Source organism: Vanessa cardui, chromosome 12, assembly GCF_905220365.1.
Source record: "Vanessa cardui chromosome 12, ilVanCard2.1, whole genome shotgun sequence".
Classification (NCBI taxonomy): domain Eukaryota; kingdom Metazoa; phylum Arthropoda; class Insecta; order Lepidoptera; family Nymphalidae; genus Vanessa; species Vanessa cardui.
Window position 1 is genome coordinate 3854952 of NC_061134.1, and position 24835 is coordinate 3879786.

General features: G+C 31.0%; 1 protein-coding gene across 2 annotated transcripts; it reads right to left on the reverse strand.

Moving 5' to 3' along the window:
• Positions 1-66: 66 nt before the first annotated feature.
• LOC124534271 (UNC93-like protein) lies at positions 67-24689 on the reverse strand. 2 transcript variants are annotated; one of them, XM_047110019.1, is made up of 11 exons: positions 24539-24689; positions 8218-8426; positions 5968-6086; positions 5371-5533; positions 4524-4647; positions 3639-3785; positions 3305-3371; positions 2990-3149; positions 2404-2508; positions 1730-1892; positions 67-1308 (listed from the first exon to the last, which is right to left on the reverse strand). In XM_047110019.1, exons 2-11 carry the CDS (start codon positions 8323-8325, stop codon positions 1019-1021), a joined length of 1446 nt encoding a protein of 481 aa, XP_046965975.1. In that variant the 5' UTR covers positions 8326-8426; positions 24539-24689; the 3' UTR covers positions 67-1018. The 2 variants fall into 2 exon arrangements, with proteins under 2 accessions (XP_046965975.1, XP_046965976.1); XM_047110020.1 differs by having other exon boundaries at positions 24330-24668.
• Positions 24690-24835: the final 146 nt, after the last annotated feature.

Sequence of the window (24835 nt, forward strand, 5' to 3'; positions counted from 1 at the left end):
TGCGTTAATCATTCGAAAATCGTCAATTCTCCAATAGAGTTATATATTATGTTTATATATTATCACATGTATTTTTTTAATAGTATGGTGAAAATAACTTGTAACCCGTCTGAATAGGAAAGATTTTACTGTACATTTTTATTAGCAAAGTCACAAATAGATAAATAATTGTGCGTCCGTAATAAAATTGCAGGCGTCAAAACTGTTGATTGACGACAATAAAGACGAATATGATAATAAAGAATTACTATTATTACGTTTATGATGAACAAATGGGGTTTTTATTAAGCCATTAGTGGGTTCATTCGTTTGATATAAAGTTAAAGATAACATTATTCTGTCATCAATATGACATTTAAATTTCAATTTAGGGTTGTTATAATATTAATTAATTAAAAGTTGAAATTTTAATATTATAATAATTATTGGAAAAATAATCGTTCTTTTTGTTGTTAAAAAATTTAAATTGTGTCACTAAAGAAAATCACTTTTATAACAAAATATAGTATTCGTTTAATATTCTCTAGTATATATTCATATGCAAACACGATAATCATAGATTTTTATACTTGTAGTCTAATTTCTTGTCTCAAAAATCTCAAAGAAACTAAAAAAATTAAAAAAAAAAAATGTTCTAAAATATCGTATGAAATAGCCAACAAAAATCGATCTGAAGACATTGTACAAGCAAATAAATTATATTAACTAACAAAAATTAAATTAATATTAGGAAAGTAACAATAATATTTTAGTTAACGTATTTAAAATCAACGTTTAAAAATAAAATAAATCCACTGCTATTTCTAAGTTAAAATACTTAAATTAAAAACAGATTAACTAATAAAATCACTTAGCTTATAACTACTGGTACAAGCCACCAACCTAGAATCTATTAGGAGTCTGACCGGACGGCCCGTCCCGTTTCTCAAAGTCAAGGTGAATGTCAACTCATATCAGCTTCAAAAATCAAACCATATTCATAACTTGTCTGTCGGTCAATAAAAACATTAATTAAAAATTATTCAGCTTTTTGATAAGCCGTATTGTCAAGACCACCAACATACTTCGTCGGTGATATTTTTTCTATTTCCAATTTCTTAGATAAAGACTTAGCCTTTCTGTCCCTGTATTCCACTATGAAGTAGAATGTCACCCCTACGATCATACTAACTAATAACACATAGGTCTTAGCACTCGTTCTCATGTAAGGAGATATGACGTAGGCGATGATGTAGCCAACTGATTCCCAAAGTCTGAAGTTTGAGAACGCTGCTTCCTCACGACCAGGGAACAGGATACCGTAATATGCTGAAAAGAATTTTTCAATTAAGTAGCGACTATCAAGATAGATGCTTGAAATAAATAATAAAGATTGCAAACCTAGTTACCACTGAGTTTTAATTTGTGTTTACAATTCATCTTGCATTTTGCGGGAAAGTAAAGTCGTAAGGAAATCTACCAATTAGAATTGTTACCTGAAATGCTTGCTTTTTTCAGGTAACATCACTATATAAATTTTAGATTTTGATTATTAAGCTTTTTAATTTGTGTTTACAACTCATCTTGTATTTTGCGGGAAAGTAAATAAAAAAGAAATCTATCAATTAGAATTGTAACCTATGTCAGCTCGTATTTTTTTCAGGTAACATCAATATAAATTTTAGATTTTGATTATTAAGCTTGTAGAATAATAGATTGTACTGTATACTTATAAAATAATAATGCTTACCATTAATTTGTACTAGCCAGATTGAGTCACATACTCCCCAAACTACGGCAATGATGTAGACGACGTAAGTCTGATTAGCCTGTGGGCTCCATGACAATATAGAGACGAACAATCCGCAGTGAGCGACCAGAGCTACACATATCAGAGGTAGTCGACCTGTTACCTAAAAATCATAGAATCGCTTACTTGAAAGTTTTCCTAACAACACAACTTATATAATACCCATTCTGTCATACATTTGAAATGAAATCAACAATTTGTAAGAAATAATTTACTTAATTATTTTTAAAATAATAACCGTTTAATAGCTTATTTTTCTAGATTTTGAGTCCAGTCCTAGGACAGATTAATAAATATGTTAAAAAGATTTGAAGTTACTAACAGTTTATTTTCTAGGAAAACACTGTTTATCAGAATAAGAATTTATAAAGGAAATAAATCCCTTTAAAAAATAGTAAATGTTTTTGAAATCACATGTGACGCTTTGTTATAAAAGTTGTAATATTATCCTCTCCGAGGTAATAAGTAATATTATTATAAATGGTAATATATTGATTCCATAAGCATATAATATTGAAAAATTAATATGGTAGGATATATTTTCGTCGAGTACCTGATAAAAATAATTAGTAAGATCACATTCAACAGGATTCAATATATAAAAAGGTACTCACTTTGGCCAAATATCCAGTCACTACACATCCTATAGCATCTGCCAATCCATATGTCATCATAACAAATCCAACCGTGCCTGTGCCTATCGAGCAAGACACGAAAGCCTGCAACAATATGTAAGTTCTTGTTCATTATCCCATAAAGCTTTAAAAGCACAATAAAAATATTCACTGCACAAATCATGACCCTGTGGCATTAGTAAGATTGCTAGCTGTATTTCTCCGTTGAATCCCAATTCCAATCCCCGGGACAAACAATAAAATAGCCCTCTTGTCTCCAGTGGAACCAAAAGTCGAGGTATTACTACTCATAATACTTTTAAGTTTTTGGTTCCTTAATTGATTTAGTATTTGTAGACAAAAAAAGTAGGAGATCCTCAATTAAGCCATATTGTACCAAATATGATGGAGTACAATTTATTTTGTAATTTTTCGCTTGTTCGCTGGTTTTTAATTCGAATCTTGTAAAATCAAGTTTAAAAACAACTGTCATATTTTATAGGACAATCTCAATAATTGCATTTTTTTAAACTATAAAATACAAGAACAATATATAACGGCAATTAGTTTCATTAGAGATCCTCACCGCAGTAAAATCAGCACCGAAGAAAGCTTGCTGCATGCCCACAAATACGTTGAGGATGACCAACATGAGTTGGTTGGGTTCCACCAGCAACTTCAGCGTCACCACAAGCAAGGCGACTCCCGTCAATCCCGATCCGGTTTCGTTACGATCAGATTTATATCTGGTAGATGAAAATAAATTCATTAAAAGTGTCCAAGCCCAATCGGTTTGTCCAATGACTCGAGATTAATAATCGTCAAAATTGTATTTATTTTTTAAATTAAATCATTCATTTTTAAGGTATCCAAGACCCTTTTTTTAACTGATAATGCATACCTTTTCATGGAATCAACTCCAACTGCAACAATGAGAGCTGCGCCGGCCATACATGCTAAGTAAATCCCTGAAAGACAAATTAAGTCTTTTAATAAAACAACTACTTAAAAGTTCACGAAATCAGTTAAAGTAATCATGATATCCACTGAACGGCTAGAAACTAGAAACAGAAAGGCTTATCGTATGAAATTGCTTTTAGAATTAGTTTTACCTCGTATATTTTTTTAAGCTCTTTATAAATCTATAGAATGTTGATGATTCAAACTCCAATACAACTTTCTAAAATTGAGTATAGCAACTAGGTTTTCGAATGTAATAAAAACAATCACAATACCCGCAATCATCTGTATCTTTTCAGGTGGCTGCTGTTGCAAGGCCTCTCCAGCATCAGCGCTCGGTAGGAAGTTGGCTCCGCAGAGCTTTGGTATCATAGTGGCATTCACTGCCGTCACTGCAGCTAAATTATCTCCTGATGAGATTACTGAAACAACGCAATATCAATTGTGAATTTTGATGTGAAGATAATAAAAGACAATCAAGTTTTTAAAGAATTAATTTCGATTAACCACTTATTCATTGAAACCTAGTGGCGAAACATATCTGCTGTGACATTAACATGCCAATTATTAATATTTGGCTACATGGATAGCCTTGCTAGTTGACTTTGAGATAGGAAGATAAAGAGTCATCATTTAGATAACTATATATACAGTCAGAGTAAGAAAACCTTCGTCAATTTTCAAATTCATTCCTTTATCAAGATTTAAGCTCTTAGTACCTTTTGAATCTAAACATCAAATCATTATGACGCAATATGTCATTCTCGATCGGTAAAGCAGATTATCGCTCATACTGAGCACACGAAAATAGATCTTAAGGTGACTAACCCTTTCTTACCCCGACTGTACATGATTTCAGGGGTCAAAGCTTTAATGCTCAAAAATAAGAGGGAACCAAGGGAATACTAATTAGGTTCGGTGGAAAGCCGATTGAATACATAAAGATTTTGTCATTATTAAATTGACATTGTCAATTATACGAGCGCAATTACGAACTATTTGCTTAGTAAATAAAAATCACGTTATTTATTATAATATACAAAATATTGACACTTAAAAAGAATCATATTTATTAAGTAATGTTGTTACATATCCAAATATTCAATAGATAAAGAGTGCGAGGTTCGATCATAAAACATCTTGCTCTGCCATTAACATACCTAGTGATGAAATGAGATTCCCCCAAACTTGATTTAATTGGAAGATCATAAAAAATAAACCAAGGAATCGCACCAACAGAGCCTCCGCTGAAATATTGGAAATCTTGCTGTGAGCTTCGGACACCTTAAACAATAAATAAAAAAAAATCAGTTAAATGGTGTAGATAACACACTTTCGCTTGAAATAATATTCATTGTAAATGAAAAATACTTTTTACATAAAGTAGTTTTCACTTTATATGTTAATATTTCATACGTCATTACATATAATTAAAAATTATATATTTAACATACAAAGAAAAAACAAAGGGTAATAAAAGATAACGCATAAAATTTTCTTAAATAATAATAAATGAAAATATCGTAAGTTAAGAACATATTAAATTATATTTTAAGAAATTAAATTCAGAAAAACGGAAATGAACAAATATAATTTATGTATAAAACATTAATATTATCTTTTAATATGGTAATCGTCATGCTTGCAGCTTAGGATATTAAATGACAATAGGTAAGCTTCGTGAAAGTCCGCCGCCAGGTATCAGTCACTTATAAGATATTCTACAGGCAAACAGCAATACTTTTAGCACTAGGTACATATTGTGTGCCGGTTTAAAGGATGAGTCAGCCAGTGTATCTACAAGGATTTTAAGTATCTGGCACAAGGGATCATGCTGACTTCCAAGGTCTGTGGGGCGAAGAAATTGACGAAGTGAGTAATGGCAGTATTTCTGACAGCGACAATGTCTAAGGAAGGTGGTGACCACTTACGCCCTACCCATTTTGTAAAAAGTAATCTAAGGCATCTTGTTAGGTTTTATAAACTTTAGAGTTAATTAGTTCTCACCACAGAGAGGTATGTGCACTTGGCGCACCACAGCGGGCCTCCGCCCAAGCCGACGATCAGTCCAGCCGGGATCAGGGTGTAGAATCTCGGCCACAATTGCGCCGCTATGTATGGCATGTACGTGATGAAAGATAGTGACATCGCCCATTTCGTGCCAAGCCATCTGAGAATAAAAAATAGAAGTTTTATTTAATTTCATCCAGAATGTTACCAAAAATTTTACGTTTAGTTCATTTGCTAATAAAAATCTTTGAGGCGTTTCAATACATTTTGTTTAATTGAACTTCAACTTAAATTTCAATTTACAAAAATATACATTATCGAATTCGTGTTCTTATTGAAATATCTCAAAACATGCACTTTTCCATTAAATATGCAAAATGAATACATTTTAGAACTGCAAATTTTATAAACCATAATTATTCAATATTTTGCTGTTTAGTATTTAAACTCAAGCGATGAAGCAAACAAATAGAAATTGAAACAAAAACTATGTTTAACTTTCTATAGCGATGTGAGTATGTAGTTCTAGGTACTTGAGGATTTAAATAATTATCTCTATTAAATTAATAAATTAATTAGGATACTAAAACTTACTTGATAACAACCACGGGCAGAAATATATTGGAGAAGATCAAGCCCGCGTACACCGCCGCCAAAGATGCGGTTCCTAGCCCCGCTTCAGCGTTTATTGAGCTTTGGAGATTTGCAGCACCCTAATTAAAAATATACCCTAATTAACGTCAGCATTATTAAAGTTTTTCATTATATTTTTAGGACATATATTTATTGTCAATTGGATGATAATTTGTTAAACAATGCAGTGTCTGATGACAGCTAAAGGGGATTCAGTATTTGACTAAAGTTGTAAATATTTTTTAAAAATTGCCGTTAATTTCTGTGTATGTATATTCGCTCACGAAGGTGCACTCTTCTTTAATCTATTCCAAGCGTAGTTGAAATAAAGATTAAAGAACCTAAGATTAATGTAATTCATGCGATTTGCTAATAACTCAACTGTATTGTGCTTCACTTTTTTTTTTTTAGGTATACGTTGGCGGACGAGCATATGGGCCACCTGATGGTAAGTGGTCACCATCGCCCATAGACATTAACGCTGTAAGAATTATTAACTATTCCTTACATCGTCAATGTGCCACCAACCTTGGGAACTAAGATGTTATGTCCCTTGTGCCTGTAGTTACACTGGCTCACTCACCCTTCAGACCGGAACACAACAATACTGAGTACTGTTGTTTGGCGGTAGAATAACTGATGAGTGGGTGGTACCTACCTGACGGGCTTGCACAAAGCCCTACCACCAAGTGAACTTCAACTTCAAGACACTTACAATTCTTGATTAATATATCTTTATTTATAATACAATATTACCCTTAACTGTTTATATCCGCTTTAATTTTATTTCCAAATTCTGATAATAGTTTCGTTGACGTTCAAAATATCATATTTTGAGATATATAGCGACATAGTGGATAACATAGACCATATCATAATCAAGCTTTCGACAAATGGTATAAGTAATATAGTTTATTCGGCTTTTATCCTCTTATAGTTTGAATATAATATACGTTCAATGATCGCATTAGTTGAATGAGACGACATATAATAAAAGTAAGGTCAGCAAAAAAATTTAAATTAGATTATACCAATTTGTTAATTAAAACGGTGATAATTGAATGTGGGTCGTGCCGACGTGAGCGAATAAATCTATTTCATGATGATGTTTTTTTTTTAAAAAACACATTGTTTATTGTCAATTTAGAATAAATATGAAATGAATATATCGAATGAACCCAAAATGTAACCAGATAGTCGTATATACATTAACTGTAAATGTTCAATATGTATGTTGTAAGTGTGCTTGTTGTAAATAAATAAATAAATAAATAAATAAATAAATATACAAATTAAAAAGTATTATATTATTCACAAGAAGTGAGATCCAATGCTGAAGTGAAGTCTCCTGGTATTTTTAGAAGAAATAGTATTTGTTACCTCCAAAGTTTAGTTGGATTTAGTTTGGAGGCTTCGATCGACATCAACATCGATAAATACCGCTCCAGTTATTGATATTCAAATGCAAGTAACCTCACGATGTTTTCCTTATCTACCGCGCTCAAGGTCAATATGAAAATAAATTTAAAATTTAAAAATGTTGCCCTACCAGCTTGGGTCAAAATTCGGACTGGTGAAACGTAGTCAATTCCTCTCTACCTTTAAATCAGTATAAGAATATTAAAATAAAAAACGGATCTCAAAGAATTTTGTTCGTGTAATGTAATATTATTCTTCCGAATGTCTTTGAAGATATGCTTCTTTGTATGCGTGACTCAATGGACACAAGGCCATTCTATGAAAATCCAATATGAATGGTTTCCGTAATTACCACTTCAGATTATTATCAAACATTAATTTTCAACAAAAAGTAACGTATTACAAAAAGGTTCAAGAATCATTAAAAAAAACTAACGACATAGAAATGACAGTATTTAGTTTAAAGTATTAAGTAACTAGGTACTGACATTGTGCCTTGGCAATTATGGCGTTAAAAAAATAGAAAATAAGATTATTACAATTTTCTAAAGGGTAATAACTCCTAGTTAAAAGCGTCCTCGTACACAAATTAAGTTCATAACATTTTTTTTTGCTTGCCCGGATTTAAGCAAGGGATCAGATAAGCATCTGATTCCTATGTTCTTGACCTTTCAATTCTTCATTATATTGAAAAAAAAAAACACTCACTCAAAAAAACAAACACGTGTTACAAATTGAGGTCGTGTGCTCAAACTATTTATTTGTAAACATAATATACGTTATCCAACTCACACTGTAAGCCGTAAATTGGACCATAAACGCGAGGCTGATGATGACGACGTTCTTAGCGATCCTCCATGTCTCCCTCGGCTTAAACTCTATATCTTGACCTTTTGACATTTTCACTTTTTAAAATATATCAAATTTCACACACAGTAAGTATTAACTTTTCACTCACACACACAAGTGATTCCGTTTTAATTATAATTGCATAACTTTTTCTAGCAATAAATAAGACATAATTATCATTATCATCTATATTATTTAATTAATGACATATTGTAATTTGATCAATTAACGGCTGGAGTTAGCTAATAAGTTACGGGATGGAAATATCTTAACAACCGAATAATTTATGCCGACTTATGTTAGTTTCGTGGCCTTATATTGCCTAACTTCACTAACAATATCATTCAGATGTGCCTAAAAAATATATCCTCGGTAGAAAAACAATTGGTCTTCGCTGTACTATTTAAAAAAAAAAAAAGATGATTCGTTATTCGAATTAATCGGTTCCGTAGCTTATTTTCTTATATGTATTTATTTCTTATTGTTATACTGTGGTTTGATAGTTGGCTATAGAAATTGCATATGAATTATTAAAGTATTATTAGACGAATACATGTAAAGGAAAAATTGTAGTAACTTTAATAACTATTTATAAGCACGATAAGTCAATCAAAATATATATCTGCGTCATTACTTTATACTTTATACATAGGTGATTTAATGGGTACTTAAAAAATAATATTCAATTCAATAATTTGTTATACATAAACAGTTGTCAAGTGTAATAAATTTATTATTTCGTGAAAATTATAATTTGATTCGTGATTTTTTTTTTTCAATCATATGTATGTCAATATCAAATTTCATAGAAATTCTGCCACATGTGTATTCCACCAACCCGCATTGGAACAGCGTGGTGGAATATGTTCCAAACCTTCTCCTCAAAGGGAGGCCTTTAGCCGTGGGAATTTACAGGCTGTTGTTGTTGTTGTATTTTATTATTTATATCGGACACATTACGGTGTCAGGTAGACTGTTAAAAGTTCTACATTTATTATACAGTGTCATTTTTATATAACGCGCGGTAAAGACAAACGAAGGTTATAATATGTTATAAAACATGAAGCGTTATATTTAAAATAAATAGATCTAGTCACTGCTAGTTTGCACAACATCCCTAACTGCTGCTTGTGGATAAACCCAGCGGTTTAACTAGACAAAATCGTGAGAACACTTAATACGTAGATTGCTTCCAAATAACAAAGCACATTCCTAAGAAATAGCTAATCTTCAATACACATCTCTTTATATTAAAGGTCAGCGTGTCAAAGATTTTCAGAAAATTTAATCCGGTTTGAGAATGATTATTTTTTACTGATGAAACTATTAAAACAAATTTAGGTAAATATATCGTCGTAAAATGTTATTATTTCCCACTAAGTAAGAACATAAAAGTTATAAACGTGTCATTATTTAATATATGGATTGGAACATAGAAAAGGAGATTGCTTATACAAACAGACAGAAATGAAAAAAACGTTTATATAGACACAGATTATGCAAAGTACGCTATGTCACTGCACTGCTGACTTTCAAAATCGAAGCGTTTTGTAGGTACGATCTTTTTTTTTAAATATATATATGTTGCAAATTGACTTTTAATATTGCACGTGTCTACCTCAGCATACATAATGTTTAGCCTACATTTGCTTTTGTTATTAGGCATGGTACAAAAAATATATTTTGAACTAGCTGTGCCCGTGACCTTTTACACGTTTGAATTTAAAAAAAAAAATTGTAGCCTAAGTTACTTCCTATTATATCAGTTATCTGCTAGTAAAAGTCCCTTCACAATCGGTCCATCCGTTCCAGGGATTAGCCGTAAATAACAGACAAAAATTGTAAAAAATGTTATTGTGGTATATGTACCGTTTATAAATACATATACATTGAGTAAAAAAGGGATAATTTAATATTACAAACAGACACTCCAATTTTATTATATGTAATAGATGACATGCAAGCTTGTTGTACTTATTTTAGTTCTGTTTTAACGTAATTGCATAATTGTTTTACTTATATTATACTTCGATTGATAGATTCTTATAACATGTTAACCACGGTCACATATATCAATATACCTACATAACGTGTCTATTTATAGATAATAAATGTATGTATATATAAGCGAGATATCATTGACTGACTCAGGATATTCGAAACAACAGGTTTGACTTGAAATTTAGCATAGTAACTCCTTTCTCGGCGTCAACGCTTAATGAGAAAGGATTTTCGGAAATTTCAACGTCAAATGGTAGATGAAGGTGTCTTTTTATCGTCACGGTATACTAAAGCGATCGCTCACCGCTCGTGTTTGAGTTAGTATTCCGGTGTACTAGGGTGCACTAGGCGTCCTTTTTTTCACACAGGAAAAACGCGTAACGCGCTTCCCCGACGTGATGAAAGTGGGGGATATGTGTGACTCTCCGGTGCCCTGGACGCCGAGTGCGCCCAAGTACACCGCGTTTATCCACTAAAAAACCACCGGTACCCTCACCGTCTTTCGACGGGCGCCAAGAGATCGCTTTCAAATGCTACCATGACGCAATAAGCATCTTAGGCAAGTCCCACATATCCGTAAACGAAAGCTATGATTTTTTTTATGAATTCGATCCGAACGAATACAAGATGAACAACTAGGATTTTATATACAAGTCGTATTTTAACAAATTTACCGTTAAACGTAAGAAACCGGTGTATTAGAACACTTAATAATGTTATAAGTTCAACATTCTAATAACCAAAACGTGTTAAATTCATAAAATAAAATGTAACAGCTACAACATTGTTATATATTGTCATACACATAAGTATTGTTATATATAACACTATGTATATAATGTACTGACATGCATTTCGAACAATAGGTGATAACTATTAAACGTCATTGGACATATGTGTTCTCATTAGGAAATTGCAATAGTCAAGATAAGTAATTACTGAATTTGTCTTAGGAAATAAGTTGAAATACAATCCATCGCGATCTTTACCACTGGTGACAGAAGGGCTGGGTTTTTGACTGAGATTCAACGGGGAAATGCTGCTAGCATCCTTGCCACCATTCCACGCATTCATGATGTATGCAGTAACTATTTTTAATTTATATTTGTATATATTCTCTAGGATAAATTACATCCGTCACAGTAGCCTGCGTAAGCGATCCCGTGGCGTCCATCGAAAGACGGAGAGGGTACCGCTGCTTTTTTAGTGGGTACTTGGGCGCACTCGGCATCCAGGGCTCCGCGGAGTACACACCCCCCCCCCACTACCATCCCGGGGGGAAGCGTGTAATGCGTTTTTCCAGCGAGAAAAAAAAAGGATAAATTACATTATACCCCTTACAACATTATAATCACTTAGTATATTAGTATCCTTAAAGTAAAAAGTAAGTAACAGCCTGTAAATATCCCAATGCTGAGATAAGGCCTCCTCTTCCATTAAGGAGAGGGTTTGGAACATATTCCACCACGCTGTTCCAATGCGGGTTGGTGGAATGCACATGTGGCAGAATTTCGATGAAATTAGACACATACAGGTTTCCTCACGATGTTTTCCTTCACCGCCGAGCACGAGATGAATTATAAACACAATTAAGCACATATATATAGTGGTGCTTGCCTGGGTTTGAACCCGCAATCATCGGTTAAGATGCACGCGTTCTAACCACGGGGCCATCTCAGCTCCTTAGTATCCTTATTGTATCAAAATATGTTTTCTTATTTAGAATCCCGACTTAAAAAATGTGTAAAATTGTGTTTTTCTGATTATGTATAAGAATGAATAATAAAATATTTAAATAATGACAAGTTTAGACATTATAGGTATGTTATCGTTTTCAAAAAACCGGATTCGTGTATCGGAATCGAGTTTGAAGTTTTCGTTTTTCGAGTCTTCGTTTATATCATCGAAATATCCTTCTCCAATAATAAACAAGTTATAACGCATTTCTACCTATTTTTTATACATAAATCTGTATTCATATATATCTGTCAACCAAATTAATTCACTAAAGATTTCGATTATGCGTTAAACAACTGCACCAAATATTTCAGCTTTTTTTTTGAAAAATCATAATTATGAATATCAATCATATTCTAATTGTCACCCATGGCTTCGCTCAAGTTTTAGAGTTCATTGGTAGCTATTAGACATAAAAAAATACCCCGTGGTTTATGTTGAAATTCAAACTTGTTTCATATCAAATTCATTGAATTCGCTTCAGTGATTTAGCTGTGAAATGGCAAAAGACAAACCGACAGAATTACTTTCGCATTTATAATATTAGTATATATAATCTGTGTTCGTTGAACACAGATTATATACATCCATCGTCAAGTCTATCAAAGTCTATCAAAATATACGCTTGAATTATTAACGAACAATTTATAAGCGACGACCTCCATGGTCGAGTGGTGTGTACACCGGTTTTCATGGGTACACCACTCTGAGGTCCCGGGTTCGATTCCCGGGCGAGTCGATGTAGATTACCATTAGTTTTCTATGTTGTCTTGGGTCTGGGTGTTTGTGGTACCGTCGTTACTTCTGATTTCCATAACACAAGTTTTTCAGCTGCTTACATTGGGATCAGAGTAATGTATGTGATGTTGTCTCATATTTATTTATTTATTTTATTTATTTATTTATAAGCTTAATGGTATCATACAAAATCGCTTAACTTGATCTAAATCACTCAACAAATTTTTGATACGGTTTTCACTTATACCTATTAAGAACGATAAACGAGGAAGGACTGTAAGTATCACATCATTTGTAAATATTGTATAACTAATGTTTGAACGGTCTTCAATGGTCGTCAAAAAAACAATTTTCTTTTACGGTTACACTACTAACCTCAATTGCAACTGGCAGGCTCAATCTTGGGACATACATAAAAACAATAGTCTGGAAAATTATCGGCAATCAACGGCCAAAAGCGATAGTATTATCTAAAATTTTCTTGATATACTCCTCATTTTCAGTTTAAAATAAATTAATATTGGAAACAAGAATGAAACACGCAAAATCGTCCTGGCTATTCTCATTCCCTATAAACTAAAATAGTATATAATGATAAAAACTAAATTCAATTCAATTCAACAATAACTAAAGTAATTGTTGAATTTCTCTAGTTCACCAGTACAACGGTATCTTTTCAACTCGTTTGCATCTCATAATATTATGAAACATCAATACACGATGCCTTACTAGAGCACAGTATCAGGTGTTACATTATACAATTATATGCTAGCTGTGTATTTTATATAATATTATGAGTACATAAAAGTTACAGACTTCAATTTTTTTCTATACATTTAAATAGGAACAAACGTGTCGAATAAACAATAACTACAATCAATCTATACATGACGGTGTTCTGAGTTTGTTAAAATTCATATAATATGTTGCGTCACGCAGCTTATAGAAGGTTTACTAGCAAAGACATTTAAAGTTCTACGCATTTGATGGACATTAAAATATAACCTTCGCTCACATCAAATCACGCAACGCGCACCATTATCTCTCACTTCTGAGTTACGGAAAACTTAACCATGATATAATACAATTTTCTAACCCATAGATCATAGGTGGTAGGGCTTTGTGCAAGCCCGTCTGGGTAGGTACCACCCACTCATCAGTTATTCTACCGCCAAATAACAGTACTCAGTATTGTTGAGTTCCGGTCTGAAGGGTGAGTGAGCCAGTGTAACTACAGGCACAATGGACATGACATCTTAGGTCCCAAGCTTGGTGGCACATTGACGATGTAAGGAATTATAATATTTCTTACAGCGTCATTGTCTATGGGTGATGGTGGCCACTTACCATCAGGTGGCCCATATGCTCGTCCGCCAAACTATAACATAAAAAAAAAAACTAAAAAAAAGATAGCAAAACAATCACAATATACCTTAAAGTAAGAATTTCAAGTCACCTTGATCGTTAGTTTTGTGTTTATCATTGCGCCACACCTACAAAGTACCTCTAATGTATAGCTTTCCCTTTATGTATGACATGCATCTATAAATAATTGTATGTAACATATTTTAATACCTTGCTTTATACTCAAGGTTTCAATGACTCGTAATAAACAGTTATCATATTAATATTAATAATCCTACCTCTATAGCTGTATGGCTAGATAACCGTTCAAGATCACAAATCTTTCACAATGGCCTTAGTGAAGATTAATCTATATTTATATCATAACGAGTTACATATGCGTGTTAAACTTGTTAAATATAAGTTCGACTTAAAGAATATTTTTTTGAACTAGGCCATTTATTGAGGTAGGTTATAACTAGGTCTTGAGGCAACGATGTTTAAAGTGAAATAATTTGTTATAGAACAGCATTATATGGAACGTTAAACAATATGATTTATTAATTTATTTATATTGAAACATATAATTATGCTAGTAAAGTATGATAGACCACGTGTCATAATAAATATTTGGAACAATGCAGTTAGTAACAAAATTATTCTCAACTTAAATAAATAGGGTTAAAAGAAACTAAGGGCAAAACGTGCACAAAGAGAATATGGCGACTATTAGAATCGCTACCTACCTTTTATGATATGTTTTAATTATATATTAATATAACTCCTTTATTAAAACTTTTTACTAATATTTATAGAAATACGCAAAACCTTTTTCCCCTCTATTTAACTGCCGATGAAATAGCTATATACAGATTAAATCCAATTTAAACGCGATCGAAATCAGAACGCTTCTTGCTTGGCTGGTACAAATTAGAACGTCGCGTCCTGAGAAAATATGTACAATGGAAATAAACCTCTGAAATGTCGGAAATCTAAGCAATCCAATTAAATTAATAAAACTTGTTCAAGAGCGATTGAACTCTCGCCTTGAGAATTCCGAAACCTTATATAGACCTTTTTAAAGAATGTTTTGAGGGCATTCTTATATTAGTAATGGCTTATTAACAACCCAATGCTTTTAATTAAATAATTTATAATTTGCTAAATGACAGTGTATAGACTGTTCTGTAACTTGAAACGTTAACACTTTATTACTTCTGTTATTTCTTTAGTTGTTGTATGTGATTGTTAGAAATAAATATGTACATTAAATATTAAAAAGTACCAAGATTGTCTATATCTAAATTAATAAAAAATCTATAGTATGTACAGATAATATTTGACAGTAATCCAAAAGACTATATAAATATGACAGAAGAATTTATAAAACTAATTAGTAAATACATATGTATTATGTAAATACAATACAGTGACCTCCTTTTTTGACTTTCAATATTTTGGAATTAGTTTAACAGGAAGTCCTCTATGTTTTGATATGAATGTCATTGTCATCGAAAACTTGAAGCATTAATTTGGAAAACGATTTAACTAATTATCGTCGTACTTGTAGACTCTCAAGTTAGATTAATTAAACTTATTAATTTGACATACTTGATTTATTGTAATAGTTGATTTTATATTATTTAAATACGAACCTTACGAAAATTACCTAAAATGAAGTAGATTCAATTCTAAATGTTTTTAAAGAATAATCTGTTGATTATAAACATATGTATGTATATGTATACCAACACAAATATTATTCACCTTTGTAATCTATATTGCACGTCATATAATTCTTATGATTATGAGTTTGTTAGTCATTCAATATTTTTTTTTATTTAAAACTTAAAATCAACTACAGACGATAATTTGTTCGATTATTCTTTTTAAAATATTCGATTAATTTAAAACAAAGATATTTGAAACCAGTCAAATCTGTATCACCGAACCAATGAACGAAAACGAAAGAGTAAAGAAAAAGATAATTAATTGGAAAGATTTATAATTTATAAGGAATTGTTAGTCTTGAGAATTTTACGTCTTACAGATATATTTTCGTGTTTATGCTTTCTGAAAGGCTTAACGTAATTTAAAAAAAATCCTAGCCTCAAGACTATTTAGCTAGTTGATAAAACTGGCTGATAGATTTATTTCCTATGTGTTATATTTTGTAAATGTAAATTAAAAAATTAGCATTTGCAAAATCTAAAGATCATTTGATGTTTTGAATATTGTCAAGTTGTAATTTTCCTTCGCGTAACCTCGTTTGAACATAAAAACTTCCCGACGAGGATAAAATATCATCGTATAAATTTCAAAACGAAGGTAAAAAGTTAAGAAAATTATTGAACTCAATTTAGAGATGTACCAAGTGGATTTTATTTCCATCACTTAGTACCTACAGAAATATTCCGTAAGCCTATTCCAATTAAAATAACACAAAAGCTAGTTGAACAATATTTAACACTAGCTGTGCCCGCGACCTTGTACGCCTTTGAATTTAACAAAAAAATATATTATTGTAGCCTAAGTTACTCCTTAGTAAGTCGATTCAAAATCGGTCCAACCGTTCCAGAGATTACCCAGAACAAACAAACAGACAGACAAAAATTGTAAAAAATGTTATTTTGGTATATGTACCGTGTATACATACATATGCATTGAGTAAAAAAGGGCTATTTTAATAATACAAACAGACACTCCAATTTTATTATCTGTATAGATGAAATTTACGAGACATTTTCTAATTGGCAGAGCTTGAATAATCTGTGATATATTTTATGCATTTATTGTGAGAAAACGCGTGTTGAATGTCGATGAAGTTAAGTAGAATAGTGCTGAGTTATAATTTTATGTATAATATACCTAATATTAAACTATATAAACTTCGGATTAGTTGAAATGGCAGCTTCAGATTGTCTCGTAGAGAATTTTACTAACCGAAAGCCGTATTATAGGTACATGTCTTATATATATAATGCCTAACTTTTTAAAACGTACTTATTTGTGAAACTTTATAATCGCTATTTGTATGGTCATAAAACAGCAAAATATTCGACAAACTTAAGGTTCCGTTCACAGATTCTAATTCTCCGTTCACGCCAACATTAAAAAAAAACATTTAAAATCTTATCAAATAATTAAAATACGATTATTTAAGCTACGACAACGTTCGGCTGCTTTTACTTAATTAGATCGTTCAACTTGTTGATATATGTACATATATGCACAGGTTAATTTATGCTTTACTTCTTTACACAAAAACTAAAGTCACTGAAAATTATGAACGTTACACTTTACGCAAATTAGCATTTGCATCGTGTCTGCCAGACATATTCTTTCTTGAAAATAACCTGTTTCAAAATAATCAGGCATGTTTGAGTGCACACTTGTATAAGACAAAAATATATTGTTTTAAACATCCTGCTCGTAACATTGAAAAATTTCGATAATATTTAAAGTGGTCTTAATCGAATTTTAATGTAAATTATTGATACCTCGTTACCGTGTTATTGACTGCGATTTCGCGAATGTATAAAAATCGAATGTATTTTTTAATACCTAATTAACAGTCAAAGAAAGAAGAGAATATATTTCGTGGAACATTAATTTGTCTCTGTGCAAATTTCAAATGCTTTTATCATTAACTCGTTATTATATTATACTGAACACAATATCGGCAGAATACCAAAATTATATCATATATAAATCTTTGTCTTGCCAATATCTATACACATGACTTCATACTATCCAAATGGGTGATGCAAGGAAAAGCTAATATTTCTTACAGCGCCGATATCTATGGAATGAAAACAAAATAAAATCACAAATACTAGAACTAATTCTTGCTTGCCACGGGGCTGAAATCCTAAGTGGTCTTCCGGAAAACTGGTCCTATCTATTTGTTTGTATAAAAGCTACGGGTCACTCACCTTCAAACCAGACAGAACTTGCCACCTAGAATATCTATATATATATAACTTTAATTGTTTTACAATCATTATATGACGACGTGTATTTGATAAATCTTTAGCTCGAGTTTAAGATTTTCTAATCTATTATCTAAAAGCAAATATAAGAATATTTTATTTAAACACGTGAAAAGTAAATTTGTTTTTAGTTAAATAATCCTTTTATCCGTGTAATATGTGTTGCATTTAAGTGTTTAAGAATATTGTAAGTCATTGTAAATATTGAATGCGTCCTTAACCAAGGATTAAGCTTGGTATTGATAAGGAATGCTGTTTATTCATTTTAAGTTTATATTCGGTCATATAAAGTAAAATATATTTTTTTGCACTTGCAATAAAACTATAAGGTAAAACCTATTGTATTTTTATTGACTATTATGTACCCCTTGAGATGCTTTTTTTTTAATTTCTATAATACTAGCGTCCCGCCCTGGCTTCTCACTGCAATACTGATACTAAATATCCTACATAATATGTTATTTATATCACATTAGAAACTTCTAAAATTATCAGGATTACTTTACTATATTGTAAGTGTATTATATACAAAAACTTAGTCTCGAATTACTCTATCTATTAAAATAACGCATCAAAATCCGTTGCGCAATTTTAAAGATCTCATCATACATCAGTAACAGTAAGGGACAGACAACAGTAAGCGACTTTGTTTTATACTATGTAATGATAATGATAGGTCTTCCTAATTGCTATATTATAATTGGTTGTTATTATATATATCTAATGCAATTACACTACTCTTTGTCTCTGTTCTAGGAAGTTCGTATTAAAAACATTAAAATAAACCATGTGTACCATAACAAACAAAAGTTAAAAAGCCTTGATCTCATAAAAACTGAATTAATGAATATCATTTAAATATTTAATTCGTAAAAGACAGGTGTTTAAAAAACTCAACCACGATGAGAGATATTTCATTGAAACTTCAGTTTTATTTTGTTTAAAAAAAAAACAACCTTCAATAGTCATGATCTATGGTTTTATAAAAAGTAGTGATCATAGATCGAATCTTTGTTTTTTTCTTGGCGTTATAATTATTATTTGTACGTCTCGTTGCAATCTTTGTTATGTTTTTTTTTTCTTTTAAAAAAACTTATAATCCTAACCTTCAAATATTATCTTGAAGCATTTAGTCTAATTGATAAGCATTATCTGCATTAGGCAACGGTTACATTGGCGTCAAAAAACCCGCTACGATTTTATTTGTAATTTTAATCTAAGAGTTTAATTTCTGCTCAATTCAAGTTATTATTACAAAAAATCATGTTAATACTATAATGTTTCTGTATACCGTGTGTGTATGACACCGTAAGATTACAAAATTCGTTAGATTACAATCTAATGAGTTAGATTGTATTGTATGGTATTGTATGATAAGCTGTCGAAATGTTGTGAACCGTGAAATATGATTGCAATTTAATGTATATCGCTATATTGTAATCTATTGAAGTTAAACTGTTTGATTACAGTCCCACGTCAAATTTTCAACTGTCAAAAGCTCTTCCTAAATAGCCGTTCTTAATGTAAGAGCATCGTTGTTGTCCCAAACAAAGCAGAAAATGACAAAAACGTTTTATTGAAATGTCTAAACAGTAAGGAGGCTTTATAGGTTTTATCGTGTTCATAATTATGAATAATATTTTCATAATTAATATATTTACGTATTTTTCATAATAAGAGTTAATTATTGTTCTCGATGCTAATAAATTAGTCATTCAAAATTATTCAAATTATTGATTAGATATATTAACTTCAGTTTTTATTATTCACAGTGAGATATGTACTTAATTGAATTTTTGACGGTTATTAATGATGTGTTGCACAAACTAAAAACTTATTTTTTATCTAAAGAATATCAGTTGTATATTATTTTTATTTTGACGATTTTTATTTTGTTTTATTTATATCTAAGCAAGTATGTGTAGAGTGCCGGGATATTCGCAATTTAATAGATTGAAATTATGTGACCAGCTAGAACTTATTGCCTTCGGTAGCAGAACAACATAAAAAACCGTAAGATATAACCAAATTATTAAATTATTGCATAAAGAAAAAGCATTGTTAAAGTTATTGAATGTCAACTGTAAACAATGCTATCTCTTAGAATAAGGCGAGTAGTTTACATGCGTGAGGAAGAAAAATGGACCTATTATTATGAATTAGGTCACTATAGAAAGAGTATAGATCTTTCCACTAATACATCAATGGTTTTCTTGTTTGTGATCGACCTTCGCTAAGGCTATTGACGCAGACCATTCTACTAACTTACATCGGTAATGATAGGTTCCCAATGCTATTTCAACTTCGAATACTAATTAATTTTAATTAATTAATTAATTAATTAATTCTTTACAAAACATAAACATAGCTTAATCGTAAGTGAGGAATTCTACTTATGTATATCCACAACGGGATCGTTAATTTAATATAATGGGAAAACGGCTGAAGTGCAACAGTTAAGATTCGAATTTTGTTAGCAGGACCCTGATCAGTGTTTCATGTTTTATTAGGTTTGTATACATGTCGATCAGAATACAATTATAAAATACGGTTACAAAGTAATGTCGGATTACTTTAGCTATCAAATTCGTACAATCGTATGTAATTCGGCCAGATATCATATGTTTTCTTAATGTCTCAAAAATTTAACGTATAATTTATAATAATTAACTTTGTGCTGTTGTTTGAAATGATTTATTAAATTTGGCGATGGTAGAAAACAATATAAGAATAAAAAATATGTATTTTGATTAGATATTTATGCAATTTGTAATTTATAATCTCTTGAAGGATGTTTGTATTAAATTTGTTTAGTTTAGATTCACTTTTGATTGTAATAAAGGTTACAACATCTTATAAGATTTCGAGGTGTTTTTTTTTTTCAAGTAAGACATATAAAAACATATATATTTTTAATAGAAAAACAAATTATGTCATTAGAATTATTCAGAAAAGTATGTGGAATATTACAAATAGCAAAACCTTATAACGATTTTTCTCAAAACATTATCATATTGCAGAATTTCAATTAGTCATTAATATGCATTATCGGGTGATCAAGGTAAAAAAAATAATTAAAAACGTCAAATAGTACATTCAACAAGTAACAAATAAGCAAACAACAGCCTGTAAATTACTACTGCTGGGCTAAAGGCCTCCTCTCCCTTTGAGGAGAAGGTTAAGAACATATTCCACCATGCTGTTCCAATCCGGGTTGGTGGAATGCTACATATATGGCAAAATTTCTATGAAATCAGTCACATGCAGGTTTCCTCACGATGTCCTTCACCGCTGAGCACGAGATGGATTATAAAGACAAATTAAGCACATGAATCAGCGGTGCTTGCCTGGGTTTGAACCCGCAATCATCGGTCAAGTTGCACGCGTTCTAACCACGGGGCCATCTCGATACTTTAAATAGGTACATTCAAAAACTGTCAATTTATTTTTTATATCCCCATATATAAAGTCTTAGAAAAGCCGATGAAAAAATATAACAACTGTTTTTTTTTTCGAATAACCTAATAATTTTGTCAAGTAGAGGAAAGAACCTGGAGGTAATCTCTCCGTTCCCTTATCGCTTATGAATAATATTATTTTATTTTTACCATGCGATTTTCAATAATCTAAAGATATACTCATATCTGATGATATCTGATGTGTGATGTGAGATCGAGATAGGTTTCTGCAGGTACTGTACCTGCTGAGAGATGACCTAGCTCCTGATCATTATCACGATAACAACTTTCTTCGCTGTTATCAATAGTGAGATTATCGTTTCAGTAATATATTTACTAACTCTATTTTTGTAAGGTAGGAAGTCATTTTTATTATGCATGTATATTAGAATTCGACCAAGAACTTATTTCTTGTTCGACCTACTCGATTATGTTTACACTATTCTTATTCACTCGATCGAAGAACTCGATTTAAGCGCGTAAGTGAGGTAACAGTATCTGATCGAAACTTCCGCACTGGTCACTTTCGCCCAAAATTCCACCTTCGCTTTCGTTCAATAATCAGATAGAAGAAGAAGTTTCCTTTCAGAACGAAACGTCAAGCAAGAATAGGGGTAACATTTGAAGTACTTTTTTGTCTTATTTAAATTTATGTTCTTAATTTTTATGTGAGACTCACCGGTGCCTAGGAAACCTAGCCTGCCTAGGTACATCGGAATACTCACTGAAAAACAAGCGATACCACCTCCGTCTCTTTGGCAAGCGTTATGGTATCGCTTTCACATATACAATTGTTCTGCAGGCCAATTCTAAGAGATACATATATTTATTACATATCGAAAATCAATAAACTTTTTTTATAACATTGAACAGAGCAACTTTGAATATTTATTACAATTTTATTGAAATAAAAGTAAGAAGTAGGTACGTCATTTTAATTTTTATCTTTTATTATGTATGTCATTAAATTTGTATTTATTTGGCTTTATTATTATCTATGTATCTAAAACTATTAAGATTATATCTAAACATTACAGTAATTATTGCAAATCAAATTATTAATTATAGATTGATAATAGTGTGATTTGTGATAACAATTGTGTAATTTAAACTGGACGATCTCGGAATTTGTGTTAAGTATATATGTGATTAGGTCAACTGACATTTTTTTAATCAATGACTTCAAAAATTATTATCAATAATTACTAACTAGCAGTCCTTCCCGGCTTCGAACGGGTGGACGTAATTTTTTTTTGTACATTTTTACCTTTTATTTATATTTTGTTGCTTTTTTCCGACACGTTTAACAATTGTCGTTCTATTTCAACTTATTTACACAAAAACTTTAATAAACTATATACCTAAACCTTCGTTATGAAATTCTCTGTCTATTAGTGAAAATCGCAAGAAAAACCGTTCCGTAGTTTAAGATATTATCGCGAACAAACAGACAGACAGACGTGGACGAGGGACTTCGTTTTCAACCGACTTCAAAAAGAAGGAGGTTATCAATTCGTCTGTATTTTTTTATAATAAGTAGTGAAAAAGCTAACAACAAAAAAATTTATGTCTATTAATCATAAGATATTACTTATAAGTTTTTACGTTTTTAAGTACCGTCCTAAGCAATTCTATATTACTATGAGTTACTAAGGTTAAAACTTTGGCTGTGGACAATTTGACCTTTAGTCGGAAATTAACAAAAAAAAATTAAGTTGATGTATACGTTTCGTGTTCATATTTGAGCGCTCTTTGAAGGATTTTGAGTATCAATATATATTTATTATTATAATATAGGATTAATTTGAGATATTATATTTGAAACCTCATCGGTTTCAATATATGTCATTATCACATTTCAAGTTTTCTCATGTCAAATCTTAAGAACGTAAACTTAAGAACTGAAGAACAATCAGAGTAATACCCATTACTCAATGAAAAAATAAAATATAAGAGATAAGGAATAAGGAACAAGTAATAAGGAATAGCGGAATCTAGCAATAGCAGCACCATTAATCAATTCATAATTCAAAAATAAGGAATAATAAATAAGAATAAAATTTCCGTCGCTGTGGGAATTTGTTTCTTATTGCCTATAGCCAGGCAATCGCAGGGCATGCTAATAACAATAGGTTTTGTTTTTAACACTCGTGCTTCGTGCACACACCAGCTGCAAGAATTCAACCGCTGTGATTGGTTGAATATTGTTGTATTATGTTTTGGTTGCTGTGCTATTCCTTATTCCTTGTTTCTTATTCATTACTCCTTATTATTTTCATTGTGTAAGTAATGGGCTTTAGACTATGTATTCGCATTCGTTCACTCAGTATCACTATTAGGGAACGTTTGAATTAATGACAAATATATCATGTGTCATATAAATTTGCATAACTTAAGTCATTTTAAAAATTTACGTAATATTAAAATAGAAAAAAATATCTATGATTCGTTTACCTCCTTTTTTGTTATATCTATTGCATAAATAAAACTTTATTTTTAAATTTGATTGAACTTCACTATTTATTTTATATTAATTTTCATAATCACGATCTTCAATATCTAAATAAAAAAATATATTTGTAAAAATGTTTATGCAATTTTGGTGAATAAAATATGCCTACTATACTTTTATCCACCAATAGATATATCAGTAAGCCTATTTCAACAACACAGATTAAAGCTTAAGTATTCAATGAAATTATTGAGTTTTCATTTACATGCTACTTGCATGTGATTGAAAATTAGATAACATTCTTCGTTCTGTTTATACATGTATTATACTTACATATTTCAAAAAATATAATCAAAACCATAGAGTAAAAATGGCAATAATTACATGATTACAGAAAAATCATAATTAATTAGATTATCTTTATGGTAAAATATAATTAGTCAATATTTTATGAATACGATCAAATATCTAATTAATAATTAGATATTAGTTGAAAACATTAAAATATTTATTCCAAAATTAAAATATTTGTTTCCAGGAACCTTATTCAATTTTCACATTTATTAATAAAAACCGCGGTATTCGCGAAATAACTAAATAAATATAACGTGCGGAAATCCGCTGCGCGCGCGCGTTTCTTCGAGTGTACCGGCAAACTAGTCCGTGACATAATCCGCCGTCATCACACGCACTGCGGACTGACAACTTTAGGCTGTTGCAATAATGGTAGGTTTATCGTTGCAATAACTTGTCATAATTCCATTTCCTAATGACAGTGCTGTCTTATAGATACATAGGAAAAGTGATTAGATAACATTTTTAATTGTTGTTATATTATA